The 21,013-nt window shown below is 50.4% G+C and overlaps 1 protein-coding gene across 5 annotated transcripts in view; it reads right to left on the bottom strand.

The window, feature by feature from the left end:
• The window catches only part of LOC140408898 (uncharacterized), an 87,794-nt gene that overhangs the window by 52,541 nt on the left and 14,240 nt on the right, over positions 1 to 21,013 (bottom strand). For 4 of the 5 annotated variants that reach the window (XR_011940234.1, XM_072496754.1, XM_072496753.1 and 1 more), the window contains exons 2-6: positions 13,366 to 13,549; positions 12,576 to 12,687; positions 11,750 to 11,826; positions 11,321 to 11,429; positions 1,343 to 1,445 (exon numbers count right to left, since the gene is read on the bottom strand). Coding sequence is in view for 4 of the 5 variants with exons in the window: in XM_072496754.1 (XP_072352855.1) it covers positions 1,343 to 1,445; positions 11,321 to 11,429; positions 11,750 to 11,826; positions 12,576 to 12,687; positions 13,366 to 13,522 (558 nt within the window). In the remaining variant the exon portion in view is untranslated. Of the gene's footprint in view, positions 1 to 1,342; positions 1,446 to 11,320; positions 11,430 to 11,749; positions 11,827 to 12,575; positions 12,688 to 13,365; positions 13,550 to 21,013 lie in introns of those variants that run through there. The other variant, XM_072496756.1, reaches the window with a different exon arrangement.

Consider the following 21,013-nt stretch of genomic DNA (forward strand, 5'->3'; position numbering starts at 1 on the left):
CAGTTCGGTCTCTGATAATATAGTCCCTAAAAGGGATAATGATGAGCACATGAATAAAGTGGCAATCTCCAGCGATTGCCACTCGGAATGGACTTGCCCACATTGTAATTCCAAAGCCCCTGTCACGTCCAACCTTCCTCACTCATGCTGGGTGGGACAGGAGCAGCGAAGTGCACCCCCGACTACATCGGTACGGAGTAACCGGGGCTCAGAGAGGAAAGACATGCCTCATTTTTACAGCACTAGCTGTTTTGACAGGGCAGGGGTGGGGGTGAATCAAGGGTGGTTTGGGGGATCTGCTGGAGGGTCGGCGGGGTCACAGGGTGGAAAGCTGGGCGTTGACCCGTGCGAGGCTGGGTCTGGATTTTTTTTTTTTTTTTTTTAATTGTTACTTTGGAGCAATTTTGACATGGGTACCACCATTACACACAAGAACACCACCCACCAGGTACATGGTACATACTCGTGTGACTCGGCCAACGTTGTCTACCTCACACACTGCAGGAAAGGATGTACATTGGCGAGGCCATGCAGACGCTGCGACAACGGATGAACGGACATTGCGAGACAATCGCCAGGCAGGAATGTTCCCTTCCAGTCGGGGAACACTTCAGCAGTCAAGGGCATTCAGCCTCTGATCTTTGGGTAAGCGTTCTCCAAGGCGGCCTTCAGGATGCGCGACAACGCAGAATCGCCGAGCAGAAACTTATAGCCAAGTTCCGCACACGTGAGTGCGGCCTCAACCGGGACCTGGGATTCATGTCGCATTACATTCACCCTCAACCATCTGGCCTGGACTTGCGAAATCCTACCAACGTCCTGGTTTGAGACAATTCACACCTCTTTAACCTGTGATTATCCCTCTCTCCAATTGCTCCATCTGGACCTGTAAAGACTTAATTACCCGCAAAGACTCGCATTCAAAGTATCGTCTTGTATCATTGACTTTGTCTATATATATGTTTCTGGAACACACCTCTCCATTCACCTGAGGAAGGAGCTGTGCTCCGAAAGCTAGTGATTCGAAACAAACCTGTTGGACTTTAACCTGGTGTTGTAAGACATCTTACTGTATTCAGTTAAAAGAAATCCCCAATACTTTTAAAAATAAATTTAGAGTATCCAATTCTTTTTATTCCAATTAAGGGGCAATTTAGCACAGCCAATCCACCTAGCGTGCACATCTTTGGGTTGTGGGGGTGAGACCCCATGCAGACATGGGGAGAATGTGACCCACACGGACAGTGACCCGGGGCTGGGATCGAACTCGGTTCCTCTGCATCGTGAGGCAGCAGTGTTAACCATTGCACCACCGTGCCGCCCAGAAATCCCCAATACTAACCATGTTGATGTTCCTGATCTGATATGGTTCTGCTCCTTCAAATATGGAATCTTCGTTATATGATGTTTGTCTTTTCTCATTGTCTCCTCCAAAAATATTCTTTCTGTAATGAATACAATTTAAACATTTCACAAATGTAGACCCAAGTTTGTTTCAAATGTCAATTATATTGCAAAGCAACAAGATATGATGAAAGCCTTTATTTTTCCAAACCCAACTTCTAATTTATCATCATCAAGACAGCTTACCTGAACTCTATAACATATTCCGTATCCATGCTTACTTGAACCCTATAACATCGGCCGTATCCACCCAACATTTGGCCATTGCTCTCTGAAACTCGACGATACTGTTTATTATCTCCAAACTCAATTCCTCCAATTCAAGCTAGGCTCCCAATTATTCCCTTCCTTAAACTTCAGTGTATCCAAATCTCTGCTGCTTGTATCTTATCCTTCATCAAGAATCATTGTGCAGTTGCACAAAGCCATGAATTTAACATTTGCATTCTTGTATTTGAACCTGTTTATATTGACCCCTCTCTTTCTCTACAACCTCCTGTAGCCAATTGTCCAGTTAATAGTGGAATGGGAATTCTTATCAGCCTGCATTAATAATAAAAGTTGATGAACCAAAATAAATTGAGGGTTACAAAAGTGTGGAATATATTCAGGATCATGGGCGAAATTCTCCGACCCCCGCCGGGGGCTGGCGTGAATCCCGCCCCCGCTGGTTGCCGAAGTCTCCGGCACCGGAGATTCAGCGGGGGCGGGAATCGCACCGCGCCGGTTGGCAGGCCCCCCCCCCGCGCGATTCTCCGGCCCGAATGGGCCGAAGTCCCGCCGCTAAAATGCCTGTCCCGCCGGCATAAATTAAACCACCTACCTTACCGGTGGGACAAGGCGGCGCGGGCGCGCTCCGGGGTCCTGGGGGGGCGCGGGGCGATCTGGCCCCGGGGGGGTGCCCCCACGGTGACCTGGCCCGCGATCGGGACCCACCAATCCGCGGGCGGGCCTGTGCCGTGGGGGCACTCTTTCCCTTCCGCCTCCGCCATGGTCTCCACCATGGCGGAGGCAGAAGAGACTCCCTCCACTGCGCATGCGTGGGAAGCTGTCAGCGGCCGCTGACGCTCCCGCACATGCGCTGCCCGGTGATGTCATTTCCGCGCCAGCTGGCGGGGCACCAAAGGCCTTTTCCGCCAGCTGGCGGGGCGGAAATTCGTCCGGTGCCGGCCTAGCCCCTCAAGGTTGGGGCTCGGCCCCCAAAGATGCGGAGCATTCCGCACCTTTGGGGCGGCGCGATGCCCGTCTGATTTGCGCCGTTTTGGTCACCAGTCGGCGGACATCGTGCCGTTTCCGGAGAATTTTGCCCATAGGGTGTAATCTAATGGGAATGTACAGAGATGGGGGCTAGACACAATGGCCTTGAAATTGGAGGCTACCATGTCTGCTGTTGAAACTTTGGCAAGGCAACACCCAAGCACTGACAACCAAAGCTGTAGGCTGCACCATTTAACGAGTGAAGCAGCCATCCCATGTCTGTGTGGGCACAACAGTGATGCCTAAATTGACTGACAGGAGGAAAAACAGGAGTAGCAACCGCCTATTATCATGTTGAAGCTAAAGAGAAATGTTAATTTTCTTTTCCCCAAAGTGAAAAATGGTCAGTAATTTTAAGAATCCCATTTAAAGGCTGTTACGACATTCAAACAATGTTTCCTAAAACAACCTTAATTTTCTTGTTAAATGGATGATGCGGACTTATTTATTTATAATAAGAATAAAATACTCCGGATGCTGGCAATCTGAAATAAAAACAGAAAATGCTGCGTAAACTCAGCATGTCTGGCAACATCTCATAGAATCTACAGTGCAAGGAGGCTATTTGGTCCATTGAGTCTGCACAGGCCCATGGAAAGATCACCCTATCTGAGCCCACACCTCCACCCTATCCCCATACCCCAGTAACCCCATCAAACCTTTTTGGACACGAAGGGCAATTTAGCATGGCCAATCCACCTAACCTGCACATCTTTGGACTGTGGGAGGAAACCGGAGCACCCGGAGGAAACCCACGCACACACGGGGAGAATGTGCAGACTCCGCATAGACAGTGACCCAAGCCGGGAATTGAACCTGGGACCCTGGAGCTGTGAAGCAACTGTGCTAACCACTATGCTACCGCGGAGAGAGAAACACAGTTAACATTTCAAGTCCATATGACTTCTTCTGAACGTCATATGGACTCGAAACGTTAACTCTGTTACCATCTTGAAGGTGCGGAGCTGTGTCAGAGGGGTTGATTGCCAGTGGGTCAGAGTTTGTGCAGGGGATCGGGACTGAAAGCACGAGCAACAGCGCCGCTCCCGATAGCTCCGGGGAAATACTCAGGGAGTCCGGTAATAATAGCTTCATTGAACATCTGGAGACAGTTTCACCAACACTTCGGGTTGGGGGCAGGGTCAAGGGAAATGCCGATTCGGTGGAACCACAGATTTGAGCCAGGGAGGTGGGATGGAAATTTCCAGAAATGGGAGGAGAAGGGGATTAAGACACTAAAAGATTTGTTTCTTGGGGGACGGTTTGCGGGATTGAAGGAGCTGGAAGCGAAGTATGGGCTGGAGCAGGGAGAAATTTTTAGATACATGCAGGTTCAAGATTTTGCCAGAAAGAAGATAAAGAGCTTCCTGGAGGAACCGGCCTCCACATTGCTGGAGGAGGCGCTGACGACAAGGGGACTGGAGAAGGGGGTAGTGTCAGCAGTGTACGGAGCTATTTTGGAAGAGGATAAGGCACCACCGGAAGGGTTCAAAGCAAAGTGGGAGGAAGAGTTGGGAGAGGGTATAGAAGAGAGGGTCTGGTGTGAGGTGCTCCGGAGAGTAATTGCCTCCGCCTCATGTGCGAGGTTGGGGCTGATACAGCTGAAGGTGGTATACAGAGCACACCTCACGAGGGCGAGGATGAGCCGATTCTTTGAAGGAGTAGAAGATTTGTGTGAACATTGCGGGGGGCCCCCGCTAATCACGTTTTTTTTTAAATTAGTGTTTTAGGCGGGAACAGGAAGTCGACCCGCGGACGTCTGGGAAGACCCTCACCAATAAATTCTGGTGGAGAGGAAACCCGAGACACTACACGTGTAGTGTCTCCCACCCGCCCTCCTCCTCTAACCTAATAATAAAACCCATTGGTCTGAGGTAAGTACCATATTTTATTATATTATTATTATTTTTTATAAAAAATTTAATTTAGTTGTTAGCCAGATCTTGGTAGAAAGTTAGAGGAATGGCAGGGAAGGGAGTGCAATGTTCCTCCTGCCGGATGTTTGAGGTGAGGGATGCAGTTAGTGTCCCTGCTGATTTTACCTGCAGGAAGTGCTGCCATCTCCAGCTCCTCCAAGACCGAGTTAGGGAACTGGAGCTGGAGTTGGAAGAACTTCGGATCATTCGGGAGGCAGAAGGGGTCATAGATAGCAGCTTCAGGGAATTAGTTACACCAAAGATTGGAGATAGGTGGGTAACTGTAAGAGGGACTGGGAAAAAGCAGTCAGTGCAGGGATCCCCTGCGGTCGTTCCCCTGAGAAACAAGTATACCGCTTTGGATACTTGTTGGGGGGGGGGGGGGCTGACCAGGCGTAAGCCATGGGGTACGGGCCTCTGGCACGGAGTCTGTCCCTGTTGCTCAGAAGGGAAGGGGGGAGAGGAGCAGAGCATTAGTAATTGGGGACTCTATAGTCAGGGGCACAGATAGGAGATTTTGTGGGAGCGTGAGAGACTCACGTTTGGTATGTTGCCTCCCAGGTGCAAGGGTACGTGATGTCTCGGATCGTGTTTTCCGGGTCCTTAGGGGGAGGGGGAGCAGCCCCAAGTCATGGTCCACATTGGCACTAACGACATAGGTAGGAAAGGGGACAAGGATGTCAGGCAGGCTTTCAGGGAGCTAGGATGGAAGCTCAGAACTAGAACAAACAGAGTTGTTATCTCTGGGTTGTTGCCCGTGCCACGTGATAGTGAGATGAGGAATAGGGAGAGAGAGCATTTAAACACGTGGCTACAGGGATGGTGCAGGCGGGAGGGATTCAGATTTCTGGATAACTGGGGCTCTTTCTGGGGAAGGTGGGACCTCTACAGACAGGATGGTCTACATCTGAACCTGAGGGGCACAAATATCCTGGGGGGGAGATTTGTTAGTGCTCTTTGGGGGGGTTTAAACTAATGCAGCAGGGGCATGGGAACCTGGATTGTAGTTTTAGGGTAAGGGAGAATGAGAGTATAGAGGTCAGGAGCACAGATTTGACGTCGCAGGAGGGGGCCAGTGTTCAGGTAGGTGGTTTGAAGTGTGTCTACTTCAATGCCAGGAGTATACGAAACAAGGTAGGGGAACTGGCAGCATGGGTTGGTACCTGGGACTTCGATGTTGTGGCCATTTCGGAGACATGGATAGAGCAGGGACAGGAATGGATGTTGCAGGTTCCGGGGTTTAGGTGTTTTAGTAAGCTCAGAGAAGGAGGCAAAAGAGGGGGAGGTGTGGCGCTGCTAGTCAAGAGCAGTATTACGGTGGCGGAGAGGATGCTAGATGGGGACTCTTCTTCCGAGGTAGTATGGGCTGAAGTTAGAAACAGGAAAGGAGAGATCACCCTGTTGGGAGTTTTTTTATAGGCCTCCTAATAGTTCTAGGGAAGTAGAGGAAAGGATGGCGAAGATGATTCTGGATAGGAGCAAAAGTAACAGGGTAGTTATTATGGGAGACTTTAACTTTCCAAATATTGACTGGAAAAGATATAGTTCGAGTACAATAGATGGGTCGTTTTTTGTACAGTGTGTGCAGGAGGGTTTCCTGAAACAATATGTTGACAGGCCAACAAGAGGCGAGGCCACGTTGGATTTGGTTTTGGGTAATGAACCAGGCCAGGTGTTGGATTTGGAGGTAGGAGAGCACTTTGGGGACAGTGACCACAATTCGGTGATGTTTACGTTAATGATGGAAAGGGATAAGTATACACCGCAGGGCAAGAGTTATAGCTGGGGGAAGGGCAATTATGATGCCATTAGACGTGACTTGGGGGGGATAAGGTGGAGAAGTAGGCTGCAAGTGTTGGGCACACTGGATAAGTGGGGCTTGTTCAAGGATCAGCTACTGCGTGTTCTTGATAAGTATGTACCGGTCAGACAGGGAGGAAGGCGTCGAGCGAGGGAACCGTGGTTTACCAAGGAAGTGGAATCTCTTGTTAAGAGGAAGAAGGAGGCCTATGTGAAGATGAGGTGTGAAGTTTCGGTTGGGGCGATGGATAGTTACAAGGTAGCGAGGAAGGATCTAAAGAGAGAGCTAAGACGAGCAAGGGGGGGACATGAGAAGTATTTGGCAGGAAGGATCAAGGAAAACCCAAAAGCTTTCTATAGGTATGTCAGGAATAAGCGAATGACTAGGGAAAGAGTAGGACCAGTCAAGGACAGGGATGGGAAATTGTGTGTGGAGTCTGAAGAGATAGGCGAGATACTAAATGAATATTTTTCGTCAGTATTCACTCAGGAAAAAGATAATGTTGTGGAGGAGAATGCTGAGCCCCAGGCTAATAGAATAGATGGCATTGAGGTACGTAGGGAAGAGGTGTTGGCAATTCTGGACAGGCTGAAAATAGATAAGTCCCCGGGACCTGATGGGATTTATCCTAGGATTCTCTGGGAGGCCAGGGAAGAGATTGCTGGACCTTTGGCTTTGATTTTTATGTCATCATTGGCTACAGGAATAGTGCCAGAGGACTGGAGGACAGCAAATGTGGTCCCTTTGTTCAAAAAGGGGAGCAGAGACAACCCCGGCAACTATAGACCGGTGAGCCTCACGTCTGTAGTGGGTAAAGTCTTGGAGGGGATTATAAGAGACAAGATTTATAATCATCTAGATAGGAATAATATGATCAGGGATAGTCAGCATGGCTTTGTGAAGGGTAGGTCATGCCTCACAAACCTTATTGAGTTCTTTGAGAAGTTGACTGAACAGGTAGACGAGGGTAGAGCAGTTGATGTGGTGTATATGGATTTCAGCAAAGCATTTGATAAGGTTCCCCACGGTAGGCTATTGCAAAAAATACGGAGGCTGGGGATTGAGGGTGATTTAGAGATGTGGATCAGAAATTGGCTAGCTGAAAGAAGACAGAGGGTGGTGGTTGATGGGAAATGTTCAGAATGGAGTACAGTCACAAGTGGAGTACCACAAGGATCTGTTCTGGGGCCGTTGCTGTTTGTCATTTTTATCAATGACCTAGAGGAAGGCGCAGAAGGGTGGGTGAGTAAATTTGCAGACGATACTAAAGTCGGTGGTGTTGTCGATAGTGTGGAAGGATGTAGCAGGCTACAGAGGGATATAGATAAGCTGCAGAGCTGGGCTGAGAGGTGGCAAATGGAGTTTAATGTAGAGAAGTGTGAGGTGATTCACTTTGGAAGGAATAACAGGAATGCGGAATATTTGGCTAATGGTAAAGTTCTTGACAGTGTGGATGAGCAGAGGGATCTAGGTGTCCATGTACATAGATCCCTGAAAGTTGCCACCCAGGTTGATAGGGTTGTGAAGAAGGCCTATGGAGTGTTGGCCTTTATTGGTAGAGGGATTGAGTTCCGGAGTCGGGAGGTCATGTTGCAGCTGTACAGAACTCTGGTACGGCCGCATTTGGAGTATTGCGTACAGTTCAGGTCACCGCATTATAGGAAGGACGTGGAGGCTTTGGAGCGGGTGCAGAGGAGATTTACCAGGATGTTGCCTGGTATGGAGGGAAAATCTTATGAGGAAAGGCTGAAGGACTTGAGGTTGTTTTCGTTGGAGAGAAGAAGGTTAAGAGGAGACTTAATAGAGGCATACAAAATGATCAGGGGGTTGGATAGGGTGGACAGTGAGAGCCTTCTCCCACGGATGGATATGGCTGGCACGAGGGGACATAACTTTAAACTGAGGGGTAATAGATATAGGACAGAGGTCAGAGGTAGGTTCTTTACGCAAAGAGTAGTGAGGCCGTGGAATGCCCTACCTGCTACAGTCGTGAACTCGCCAACATTGAGGGCATTTAAAGGTTTATTGGATAAACATATGGATGATAATGGCATAGTGTAGGTTAGATGGCTTTTGTTTTGGTGCAACATCGTGGGCCGAAGGGCCTGTACTGCGCTGTATTGTTCTATGTTCTATGTTCTATATGTTTTGGTCCTGTCCAAAGCTAGAAGATTACTGGAAGGAGTTTTTTAGGGTAATTTCCAAAGTGGTGCATGTGAAACTGGACCCGGGTCCCCGGGAGGCCATATTCAGGGTATCGGACCAGCCAGGGTTAGAAACGGGTGCGGAGGCAGATATCGTAGCCTTCGCCTCGTTGATCGCCCGAAGGCGGATCCTGCTGGGATGGAGAGCAGCCTCTCCACCCAGTGCCCTGGCGTGGCGGGGGGGATCTGTTGGAATTCTTGACTCTTGAAAAGGTTAAGTTTGAACTGAGGGGAAGGACGGAGGGGTTCTACAATTCATGGGCATTATTCATTATGTACTTTCAAGAACTGGATAACATCGAATATTAGTTGGGGGGGGATGGGTGGGAGGGTTGGGGGGGAGGGGGCTGTGTGTATTAAGGGTGACTATGGGTAATCCCTGATTCCTTTTTGTCATTTGTTTGTGTGAACATGCGGGCTAATGTTTGGAGTTTGGTGGGAGGATGGGATCGTTGTTATTGATATGGGGATTGACATATTTGTTGCTGATTATTGTTTATTGTTGGTGGGTGTAAATTTGGGAGAAAATGTGAAAAAGGAGAATAAAAATATATATTTTTTAAACTCTGTTACCATCTTAATTTATGGTCATTTTATTATTTTATGCATAAATGTAAAACAAAATATTCCATGTTTGCTTATAGATGTTGTCCTGCCTGACACCCCTGATTTTGCAGAAGATTCAAAAATATAAACAAAGATAACTAACTGTCCATTGAGAGTCAGTGAATATAATATAATCTATTTGGATAAAATTAGTTATTCACAGTTAGAAGATTGAAAAGTTGGGAAATTATCCTAAATCCTACACTCGGGTGTACTGCATACAGTTGTGGCTGCCACATTATAAAAAGGATATGGAGGCACCAGCATACATATCAGGAAAGGAATAACAAGCTGAGTCTCTTCTCTCTTGAAAATAGGTCACAAGGTGATTTAATAGTATTTCACAGAAACCCTACAGTGCAGGAGGAGGGCTTTCGGCCCATCGAGTCTTCACCGATCCTCTGACAGAGCACCCTACCTAAATACATAATCAATAATCTTTATTAGTGTCACAAGTAGGCTTACATTAACACTGCCATGATGTTCCTGTGAAAATTCCCCACACTACGGTGCTTGTTCAGGCAATAAGCCCACTCACCGCCCTTTCCCGATAACCCCACCTAACCTGCACATCTTTGGACACTAAGGGGCAATTTGGACTGTGGGAACAAACCAGAGCATTCAGAGGAAACCCATGCAGACATGAGGAGAATGTGCAAACTCCGCATGGACAGTCACCCAAGGCCAGAATTGAACCCGGGTCCCTGGCATTGTGAGGCAGCAGTGCTAAACATTGTGCCACCGTGCTGCTCATATTGTGCCACCAATGATCTTCAAAGTTACGAACAATTTTATTATAGTGGATACATTTGGGAAGTGGTCATCTTGGGATGTGGGTGTCACTGGCAAGGTCAACATTTGTTGCTCATCCCTAATTGTCCTTGAACTGAGTGACCTGCTAGATTATTTCAAAGGGCAGTTAGGAGTCAACCACCTTGCTGTGCGTCTGGAGCCACATGTAGGCCAGACTGGGCAAGGATGGCAGATTTCCTTACCTGAACGACATAGCAAACCAGATATGTTTTTACAACAATTGATAATATTATCATGGTCACCATTAGTAAGACATTTCACCAGCTGTCGTGGTGGTATTTGAACTCCTGTCCCAAGAGCATTATCCTGGGGCTCTGGGTTATTAGTCCGGTGACATTATCACTACACTTTGTCTCCCATATAAAATAGACTATAATATAGTCCCCAGGAAATCCAATAGGCAATTCAGAAGAAGCTTCTCTATTATAAGAGTGGTTAGAATGTGGAACTCGCTGCTACAGGGAGTGATTGAAGTGAATCGTATAGACATATTTAAGGGGAAGCTAAATAAGCATATGAGGGGGAAGGTTTACGATGGTAGATTTTGATGAGACAAAATGAGATCAGGCTCGAATGGAGCATGAACACTGACATAAACTGGTTAGACAAAATGCCTCGTTTCTCTGGCAAATTTCCTGTGGTACTGAAAGTTTTATCTCAAATTGAGGAATCGGTTTCACATAGTTATCTAAGTATTATGCACATAATTGGATGACTCATCACAGTAGAAATCAGGCAGTTCTTCATGGTAAGGAAAAGTGGAAATTATAAGTTAAATTACCCCAGTTATTCTCCTCTGCGCTTATACACCACACTCCCTGTGGGCGGTACAGTAGCACAGTGGGTAGCACTGTTGCTTCACAGCTCCAGGGTCCCAGGTTCGATTCCCTGCTGGGTCACTGTCTGTGCGGAGTCTGCACATCCTCCCCGTGTCTGCGTGGGTTTCCTCCGGGTGCTCCGGTTTCCTCCCACAGTCCAAAGACGAGCAGGTTAGGTGGAATGGCCATGCTAAATTGCCCTTAGTGTCCAAAAAGGTTTGGTAAGGTTACTGGGTTGCAGGGATAGGGTGAAGCTGTGGGCTTTGGTAGGGTGCTCTTTCCATGGGCCACTGCAGACTCGATGGGCCGAATGGCCCCCTTCTGCACTGTAAATTCTATGATACTTTGAAATTATCAGGTACAGAACATTGCTGACTCCAGCCCTGGAGAAGCTCACCCACTCACCAGTTACTGATGGAAAGATATTTTAAACAAGGAAAGTCAAATACTAATGCATGCAGAGAATATAGCTTCTTTATAGAGAGAGAGAGAAACAAAAACCTTAGTTCTTGAATCCTGTCTTCCATGGTTGGAAGATTGTTTCTAATCTGAATAATTCGAGCCTGCAGAGCACTGTGCTTATCCTGGGCATTTGAGGGAACAATAAATTCTGTTAACAAAATGAAGTAGAAAAGAGATGAAAAGACATTGAAGTGACAACACTGAATAGGCACACAACACATCACCACAAAACAAATAATGATTTGGCCCTGAAGTTGGTATTAGCTGCCCACTTAAGGAATCTCAATTAGCTCATTGGTGGGCAATTGACCCAATGCCACCCTGACGTGCTATAATCTCATTGGGGGCAGCGTGCCGGATTTAACATGCCCCCTCCCGCCTTCAAACCCGCCCGTGGGAGCATTAAACAGAGCCCATAATCACCATCCTACTGTCCCCACTTAAACTTTTAAACCTAATTGTCTTTACCTGGTCCCAAGTGCTTCTTCTGCAACTGCAGCTTATGTAATTCCTGCATCAATCGTTCTTTATCTTCCTCTAATTTCCTTTAAAAAAAGTCAGTGAAAAATCAAGGGAGCCATTTTATCCAAAGGATTAAGAGAGGAACTAACTGGTGCTCTGTTGATTTAAAATAAAATGCGTGTCTGGAATTAGAATGCAATTTTCGGTCTACTTGGTGATTATCTGTGCCTGCAAGCACTAAAGCCAACAAGTGCATGTTTGACATAAATGTCAATGACCTAAACCTTGGTAAACACGGCACAATCTCAAAGTTTGCAGGTGATATGAAACTTGGTTTGCAATACATCTATCAGGAGGATAGTAAAACTTCAAAAGGACATGGGCAGGTTGCTGGAATGGGTGAACAAGCGGCAGATGAAATTTAATGGATGTTTCAGGTGGTGGATCAGTCATCAGAATCCGACAAAACACCCAGACGATGAACTTCATCAACTTTGCCTTGAAGAACGAACAAGAATCAATCATCACACACCGCTGTACTTTGGAGCTGTCTTTTTAAGTTCATTTGCCTGACTATCTTTTTCTCACTTTCAAAGAATTTCCTTCAAAACCTCTTTTTACCTGCCCTTTTTTCACCTCCCTCACTTGTTACTAGCCCTTGTTACTAGTTTGTGACTTCTATCATGACTTAAGATAATGTGTGAAATACACCGCTTAGGTGCAAGTTATGCAGAAGGTAAATTGTATCTAATAGTTCGAATAGTGGGTCTTTATGTCATGAAGGTAATGAGGTGGCTGCAATATTTGAAAAAAGATATTGTGCGATTCTAACCTGTTTTGTGCATGTTGTTCTTTTTCCTTTACCAGTTGGCCAAATCTGCGTCTGGCTAACACTTTGTCAATTAACAGCTGCTTGGGGCTCGAGTTAACAGGTAGTTTCTCATCTGCGGGAGGGAAAATAGAAGTAAACAAACACTGTTCCCCCTAATATTGGTATTCTTGCAATTGCCCTGATGAGTGCAAAATGAAAAGCTTCGATAAAATGTATTTTTTTTTAACTATACTCAAACTCTGTACTACCAAATGATTATTCGTGGCATTGGTCGCAAAATGCTTTTTTTCATTACTGTATATAATCATTGATAAATAAGTATACACAACAGCTTTTCATAGAATTTACAAGTCAGAAGGAGGCCATTCGGCCCATCGAATCTGCACCGGCTCATGGAAAGAGCATCCTACCCGAGGTCCACACCTCCACCCTATCCCCATAACCCAGTAACCCCACCCAACACGAAGTGCAATTTTGGACACTATGGGCAATTTATTTTGACCAATCCACCTAACCTGCACATCTTTGGACTGTGGGAGGAAACTGGAGCACCCGGAGGAAACCCACGCACACACGGGGAGAACGTGCAGACTCCGCACAGACAGTGACCCAAGCCAGGAATCGAACCTGGGACCCTGGAGCTGTGAAGCAATTGTGCTAACCACAATGCTACCGTGCTGCCCTGAGCTTCTATAGTAACGTTCAATATACATTAAAGTAAAACAGATTTACAGTTCACATTGATCCTGTGATTCAACTGCTGTTTGATTAAACAGGTAGGTTAACTTACTTTGGTCTACTTTGGCTTCTGCATAGTTTTGACTGGCTGACGCAAGAACACAAGATCCCCACTGCATCCAAACCTCCTCCTTTAAGGTCTTTCTGGATGAGTAATTCTCAATTGGTTTTCTTCCTGCCCATTCTTTGGTAAGGGGTGGCTGGTTCATTTCCCTAGATCTGTGAAATGGAGCAGCCTGTGAAGAAAATAAAAAGTAACAAAGTCAATAAAAACTTGTCTGCTAGATGAATGTGGTTAAAATACAGATAAAAGGTGAAATATAAACTGAAGGTGCTGGAAACACCTAGAAAGTCAGGCTGTAGAGACAGCAGGTCAGGCAATATATGTGGAGAGACAAACAAATAACTTTTTGGATATGAGACCTTTCATCAGTATTGGTAAAAGTTAGAGATGGAGCAGGTAGAAGTGGGAAAAAGAGCAGGGGTTGGGGAGGAATAAAAGGAAAGATTTGGGATCAGGTGGCAGGCAGGAGAAATTAAATGACAAAAGGAATGATGGTGCCAGACGAAAAGAGCTTGCATTGTCCAAGACTAGTGAAAGCACATTCAGTCACCTCAGATTTACTCTCAGAAACTTCATCCCAAAAGCCCCAGAGCGGAATTCTCCATTCCGGAGGCTACGTGCCGGCGTCAACGGAGCACCCGCTGGTGATTCATGACGGGAAAATCGGCACAAGCCCCTCACCGATTCTGGTACCAGTGAGGGGCTAGCACAGACGCCGCGTGGAACACCCGGGGATCGCGCGGAAAACGTCCGGAGAATCGCCGGATCCCGGGCCGCTCAGGGCTGAGGAGCTGCACCAGTCGCGCCTGCCATGCTGGAACCCTAACCCACCCAAACCAACCCCACAGCCCACCCCCTGGCCACCACCCACCACAACCCCAGCCTTAGCAGCAGCCCTCCGGATCCCAGACGAGTGTGCCGGCATTCGTGAACTGTTCATGTGGTGTAGATACACCCGCAACATTGCTCATGAAGCAGTTGCAGGATTTGGGGCCAGCACCAATAAGGATGTGAATGTTCATAGTGTCTTCCCCTCCCCTGATCAGTTGCACTGATTCAGTAATTTGAGAGGCTCTGTGGATTGTACTTAAAGATCTGTATGTCGGTGACTTCCGGTTGCGGCTATGCGGAGCTAAGTCGCACGTTCGGCAGCTCCCGCGATAAACGGACTTTTGGGCTCTTTTTAGGGCCTTTAACGGCGCTTGTTCGACATTTCCCGGTGTGGGAAGGGGACAGCAACATTCCCCCAATAGTGTATGGGTTGGACCAGGAGTGGGGCGATTAAAAAAGTAGCATTGAAGCAAAGAAAGGTACGAGGGAGGAGGACTAAGATGGCGGCGGGCGGAGACCACGCAGCGTGGAGGCAGTGGGCGCAAGAGCAGCAGGAGCTTCTCCAACGCTGTTTTAAGGAACTAAAAGCAGAGCTGCTGGAGCCAATGAAGGCTTCAATCGATAAGCTGCTGGAAACCCAGACGGCCCAAGGGGCGGCGATCCGGGAGGTCCGGCAGAAGGTCTCGGAGAATGAGGACGAGATCCTGGGCCTGGCGATGAAGGTGGAGGCATACGAGGCGCTCCACAAGAAATGGCAGGCGAGGTTCGATGAGATGGAGAACCGGTCGAGGCGGAAAAACCTGTGGATCCTGGGTCTCCCGGAGGGGCTGGAGGGGCCGGACATGGGGGCCTACGTGGTCACCATGCTGAACTCGCTGATGGGAGCGGGGTCCTTTCAGGGGCCCTTGGAGCTGGAGGAGGCCCAAGCCCAGCGAGCCGCCGCGGGGCGGTGCTGGTGCGGTTCCACCGGTTTGCTGATCGAGAGTGTGTGTTAAGATGGGCCAAGAAGGAGCGGAGCAGCAGGTGGGAGAACGCGGAGGTCCGGATCTACCAGGATTGGAGTGCGGAGGTGGCGAAGAAGAGGGCCGGTTACAACCGGGCGAAGGCAGTGCTGCACAGGAAGGGGGTAAAGTTCGGCATGCTGCAGCCGGCGCCTCTGTGGGTCACATATAAGGATCGACACACTATTTCGAGTCCCCGGAGGAGGCGTGGGCCTTTGTTCAGGCCGAAAAACTGGACTCAGACTAAGGGTCGGGGATGAGGAGTCGCGGTGGAGGAATGGTTGGGGATTGTTGTGTTGTGTTTCGAGGGGGGGTTCTTTGTTTCTTTGTTTTTTGGGGGTTGGTTGGGCATTGCTTTAATTAGGTCCGCCGGGCAGGTTCGTGGGGGTGGGGGTGGGGGGGGGGTGGACTGCTTGGGGGGGTCGATGGGGGCCCGCGGGGGGGGGGGGGGCAGAGACTGAGTTGGGGGTAGTGGGACCGGGCCTGGAAAGGGTGCTGCGCCAGGGGAGGCGGGGACGGGCGAGTGGAAAGCGCGGGCTTCTTTCCCCCCATGTTTAGGGATGAAGGGGCGGGACCGGAGCTGAGCTTTTTCTCCCGCGCTGGGAGTGGAATGGACGAGATCCCGCTGGTGGACAGGGGGGGGGGGGGGGGTCGATGGAATGGAGGGAGTGGCCGGGGTCAGCAGGAGTCAGCTGACTTACGGGAGTGCAATGGGGGGAGCGATGCAGCTAGGGGGGGTACCTAGCAGGGGCGGGGGGAGTGGGGAGGCCAGGTTGCTGCTGGAATGGCCAAGGGGGAGCTGGAGTTGGTAGAGGAGGTCGGGGCGGGGGTCTGCCGCTGTGGGGAACGGGCCGTGCGGGGGGCGCGGGCACGTGGCTGGCCTAGGAAGGGCGGGGGAGGGGGCGGGTAGCCCCCTGATCCGGCTGATAACCTGGAATGTAAGGGGACTGAATGGGCGGGGCAAACAGGCCCGGGTGTTCGCGCACCTGAAGGGGCTGAAGGCGGATGTGGCCATGCTTCAGGAGACGCACCAGAGGGTGGCGGATCAGGTAAGGTTGAGAAAGGGGTGGGTAGGGCAGGTGTTTCATTCGGGTTTGGATGCAAAAAAATCGGGGGGTGGCGATCTTGGTGGGGAAGAGAGTGTCGTTCGAGGCGTCGAGCATTGTGGCAGACTGTGGCGGTAGGTATGTGATGGTAAGTGGCAGGCTGCAGGGGGAGCGGGTGGTGTTGGTCAATGTATATGCCCCGAATTGGGACGATGCGGGGTTCATGCGGCGTATGCTGGGTCGGATTCCGGACCTGGAGACAGGGGGCCTGATAAAGGGGGGGGGGATTTCAATACGGTGCTAGATCCGACATTGGATCGCTCTAGGTCTAGGACAGGCAGGAGGCCGGCGGCAGCCAAGGTGCTGAGGGGGTTCATGGATCAAATGGGAGGGGTGGATCCATGGAGGTTTGCGAGGCCGGGGGCCAGGGAATTTTCATTCTTCTCCCATGTCCACAAGTCCTACTCCCGGATTGACTTTTTTGTCATGAGCAGGGCGCTGATTCCGAGGGTGGAATATACGGAGTACTCGGCGATAGCCATTTCTGATCATGCTCTGCGCTGGGTGGACCTCGAGTTGGGGGAGGAGAGGGACCAGCGCCCGCTGTAGCGCCTAGAGGTGGGGTTGCTGGCGGACGAGGAGGTGAGCGGGCGGGTCCGGAAGTGTACAGAGAGGGACCTGGAGGCTAATGACAATGGGGAGGTGCAAGTAGGGGTGGTCTGGGAGGCGCTGAAGGCGGCGGTCAGAGGAGAGCTGATCTCCATTAGGGCACACAAGGAGAGGGGGGGAAAGGAGAGGGAGAGGCTAGTGGGGGAGATGGTGGGGGTGGATAGGAGGTACGCAGAGGCCCCACGCGGAAGCCCCGGAGGAGGGATTGCTTAGGGAGCGGCGTAGCCTCCAGGCTGAGTTTGATTTGTTGACCACCAGGAAGGCGGAGGCGCAGTGGAGGAAGGCGCAGGTATATGAATACGGAGAAAAGGCGAGCCGTATGCTGGCGCACCAGCTTCGGAAGCGAGAGGCAGCTAGGGAGATCGGGGGTGTTAGGGATGGAGGAGGGAACACGGTGCGAAGTGCGGTGGATATCAATGGGGTCTTCAGGGACCTCTACGAGGAACTGTACCGGTCTGAGCCTCCACTGGAAGAGGGAGAGATGGGTCGCTTCCTGGACCGGCTGAGATTTCCGAGGGTGGAGGAGGGGAAGGTGGCGGGGTCGGGGGCGCCGGTTGGGTTGGAGGAGTTGGTCAAAGGAATAGGGAACGTGCAGGTGGGGAAGGCACCGGGGTAGGATGGGTTCCCGGTTGAATTTTATAAGAAGTATGCGGACCTGCTGGGCCCGCTGTTGGTAAGGACCTTTAACGAGGCAAGGGAAGGGGGGGCTCTGCCCCCGACGATGTCTAGAGCGCTGATTTCCCTGATCCTGAAGCGGGACAAGGATCCCCTACAGTGTGGGTCATACAGGCCGATCTCACTCTTAAATGTAGATGCAAAGTTGCTGGCAAAGATTTTGGCCATGAGGATAGAGGACTGTGAGCCGCAGGTCATACACGAGGATCAGATGGGGTTCATGAAAGGGAGGCAGTTGAATACCAATGTACGGGGGCTCTTGAATGTTATAATGATGCCGGCGATGGAAGGGGAGGCGGAGATAGTGGCAGCGATGGATGCGGAGAAGGCCTTTGATAGGGTGGAGTGGGGGTACCTGTGGGAGGTGTTGGAAAGGTTTGGGTTCAGGGAGGGGTTCGTCAGGTGGGTGAGGCTGCTGTATGAGGCCCCGGTGGCGATCTGGAGGGGGCTGGTGCGGGGTGGGGAGGAGCATCAGGTGTCGCTCTATGCGGATGATTTGCTGCTATATGTGGTGGACCCGGTGGGGGGAATGCCGGAGGTGATGAGGATCCTTAGGGAGTTTGGAGATTTCTCTGGGTACAAGGTTAATATGGGGAAGAGCTAGTTGTTCTCAGTGCACCCGGGGGACCAGGAGAGGGGGATTGGTGAGCTCCCGCTAAAAAGGGCGGAGAGGAGTTTCAGGTACCTGGGGGTCCAGGTGGCTAGGAGCTGGGGGGCCCTGCATAAGCTTAACTTCACGAGGCTGGTGGAGCAGATGGAGGAGGAGTTTAAGAGGTGGGACGTGCTGCCACTCTCCCTGGCGGGTAGAGTGCAGTCAGTTAAAATGACGGTGCTCCCGAGGTTTTTGTTCCTGTTCCAATGCCTCCCCATCCTGATCCCTAGGGCCTTCTTCAGGCGGGTTAACAGGAGCATTATGGGGTTTGTATGGGCGCAGAAGACCCCGAGGGTGAGAAGGGTGTTCCTGGAGGGTGCAGGGATGGGAGGGGGGGGGTGGGGGGGGGGGTGGGAGCTGCCTAATCTCTGTGGGTATTATTGGGCCGCCAACGTGGCAATGGTGTGTAAGTGGGTGATGGAGGGGGTTGAGGCAGCATGGAAGAGGCTGGAGATGGCGCCGTGTGGGCACAAGCCTGGAGGCGCTGATGACGGTGCCGCTGCCGCTTCCTCCAACGAGGTGTACCACGAGCCCGGTCGTGGCAGCTACCCTCAAAATTTGGGGGCAATGGAGACGTCACAGGGGGGAGGTGGGGGCCTCGGTGTGGTCCCCGATTCAGGGGAACCACAGGTTTGTCCCGGGGAGGATGGATGAAGGGTTTCTGAGCTGGCGCAGGGTAGGCATTAGAAGGATGGGGGACCTGTTTGTGGACGGCAAGTTCGCGAGCCTGGGTGAGCTGGAGGAGAAGTTTGGGCTTCCCCCGGGGAACACCTTCAGATACATGCAGGTAAGGGCGTTTGTTCGGTGGCAGGTGGTGGAGTTCCCACTGCTGCCGCCACACGGGGTCCAGGACAGGGTGCTGTCGGGGGTGTGGGTTGGAGAGGGAAGGATTTTGGCAACATATCAGGTAATGCAGGAGGAGGAGGAGGCCTCGGTGGAGGAGCTAAAGGGTAAGTGGGAGGAGGAGTTGGGTAAGGAGATTGATGAGGGGATGTGGGTGGATTCCCTGGGGAGGGTGAACTCTTCCTCCTCTTGCGTGAGGCTCAGCCTCAAACAATTTAAGGTGCTGCATAGGGCTCACATGATCAGGGCAAGGATAAGTCGGTTCTTTGGGTGCGAGGACATGTGTGCTAAGTGCTCAGGGAGCCGGGGGGGGGGTTGGTTCGTTTTTCGTTTTTCTTCAGTGGGCGTGTAGTTTTGTCTTTGTGTTGATGAATGAAGGTTGTTAATTTATTATTTATGTATATTGGGGGGGGGGGAGGTTTCTTTCTGTATTCTGTTGTTGATATTTTGTGAAAATTTGAATAAAAATTACTTTATTTTTTTTTTTTTAAAAGATCTGGATGTCCAAACCTTATCTAAATCCTGCAAATCTGAAACTGGATGTGGGGCTTTTGGGGAACCAAGTGTTCTGTGAGAAAATTGAAAAGGTAATTAAGGAATATGTAGGTTTCAATTGTACGGGTGAGGTGTCGAAGGCAGTCATCTGGGAGGCTCTAAAAGCAGTGGTGAGGGGTGAGGTGATTTTGTTTAAGGCCAGGGTGGATAAAGACGAGAGGTTGGAGCGGCAGAGGGTAATAGATGAGATGTTGGAGGTAGATTGGAGGTATGCAGAGGATGGGGACCCGGCGAAGCTGGAAAAGAGGAAGGAACTACAGAAGAGCTTCGACCGACTGTCCACCAGGAAGGCGGTGCACCAACTGAGACGAGCAAGGGGTGCAGTTTATGAACATGGACATAAGGTATGTTAGCAGGTCAGCTCCGGAGGGAGGCAGCGGCAAGGGAAATTCTTCAGGTGAGGGATAGGGCAGGGAAGTTGGTGGTGGCTCCAGTGCTGATTAACAAGGTTTTTGAGGAGTTTTATGAGAGGTTGTACAAGTCAGAGCCACCCGGGGGAGATCGTGAGATGCAGGAATTTCTAGATGGGTTGGAGTACCTGAGGCTTTTGGGGGGGGGGGGGCGACGGAGTGTGGGTCGTATCCGCCCATATCACTTCTGAATGTGGACGCAAAAGTGTTGGCGAAGGTACTGGCGGGTAGGCTGGCGGAGTGCCTTCCGAAGGTGATAGGGGAGGATCAGACAGGGTTTGTGAAAGGGAGGCAGCTGTTTTCGAACATTAGGAGGGTTTTGATTGTCGTTATGGCACCGGCGGAAGGGAAGGAAACAGAGGTGGTTGTGGCATTGGACGCCGAGAAAGCGTTTGATCGGGTAGAATGGGGATACCTGATGGCAGTGCTGGAGCAGTTTGGGATTGGACCAAGGTTTGTGAACTGGGTAAAGCTATTATATAAGGAGCCGAAGGTGAGTGTCCGCACAAATAATATCAGTTCGAGATACTTTTCACTCCACCGTGGGATGAGACAGGGATGTCCTATGTCTCCCCTGCTGTTTGCACTTGCGATTGAGCCGTTGGCCATCGCATTGAGAAGTTCGGGAGCATGGAAAGGAATAGTGCGGGGGGGGGGGGGGGAATAGAGCATAGGGTGTCCTTATATGCCGACGATTTGCTGCTGTATGTGTCGGAACTGAGTGCGTCGATAGGAGGAATATTGGAGCTACTGCGGGTATTTGGGTCTTTCTCGGGGTACAAGCTGAACCTGGACAAGAGTGAGTATTTTGTGGTGTCTCGGCCGGGGGTGGGGGCAGGGGTGGGGGGGCTGCCATTCCGTAGGGCAGGGACTCATTTTAGGTATCTGGGGTGCAGGTTGCCCGGGAGTGGGGGAAGCTTTGCAGGTACAACATCACTAGTTTGGTGGGGAGAG

Source organism: Scyliorhinus torazame, chromosome 3 (assembly GCF_047496885.1).
Source record: "Scyliorhinus torazame isolate Kashiwa2021f chromosome 3, sScyTor2.1, whole genome shotgun sequence".
Lineage (NCBI taxonomy): Eukaryota > Metazoa > Chordata > Chondrichthyes > Carcharhiniformes > Scyliorhinidae > Scyliorhinus > Scyliorhinus torazame.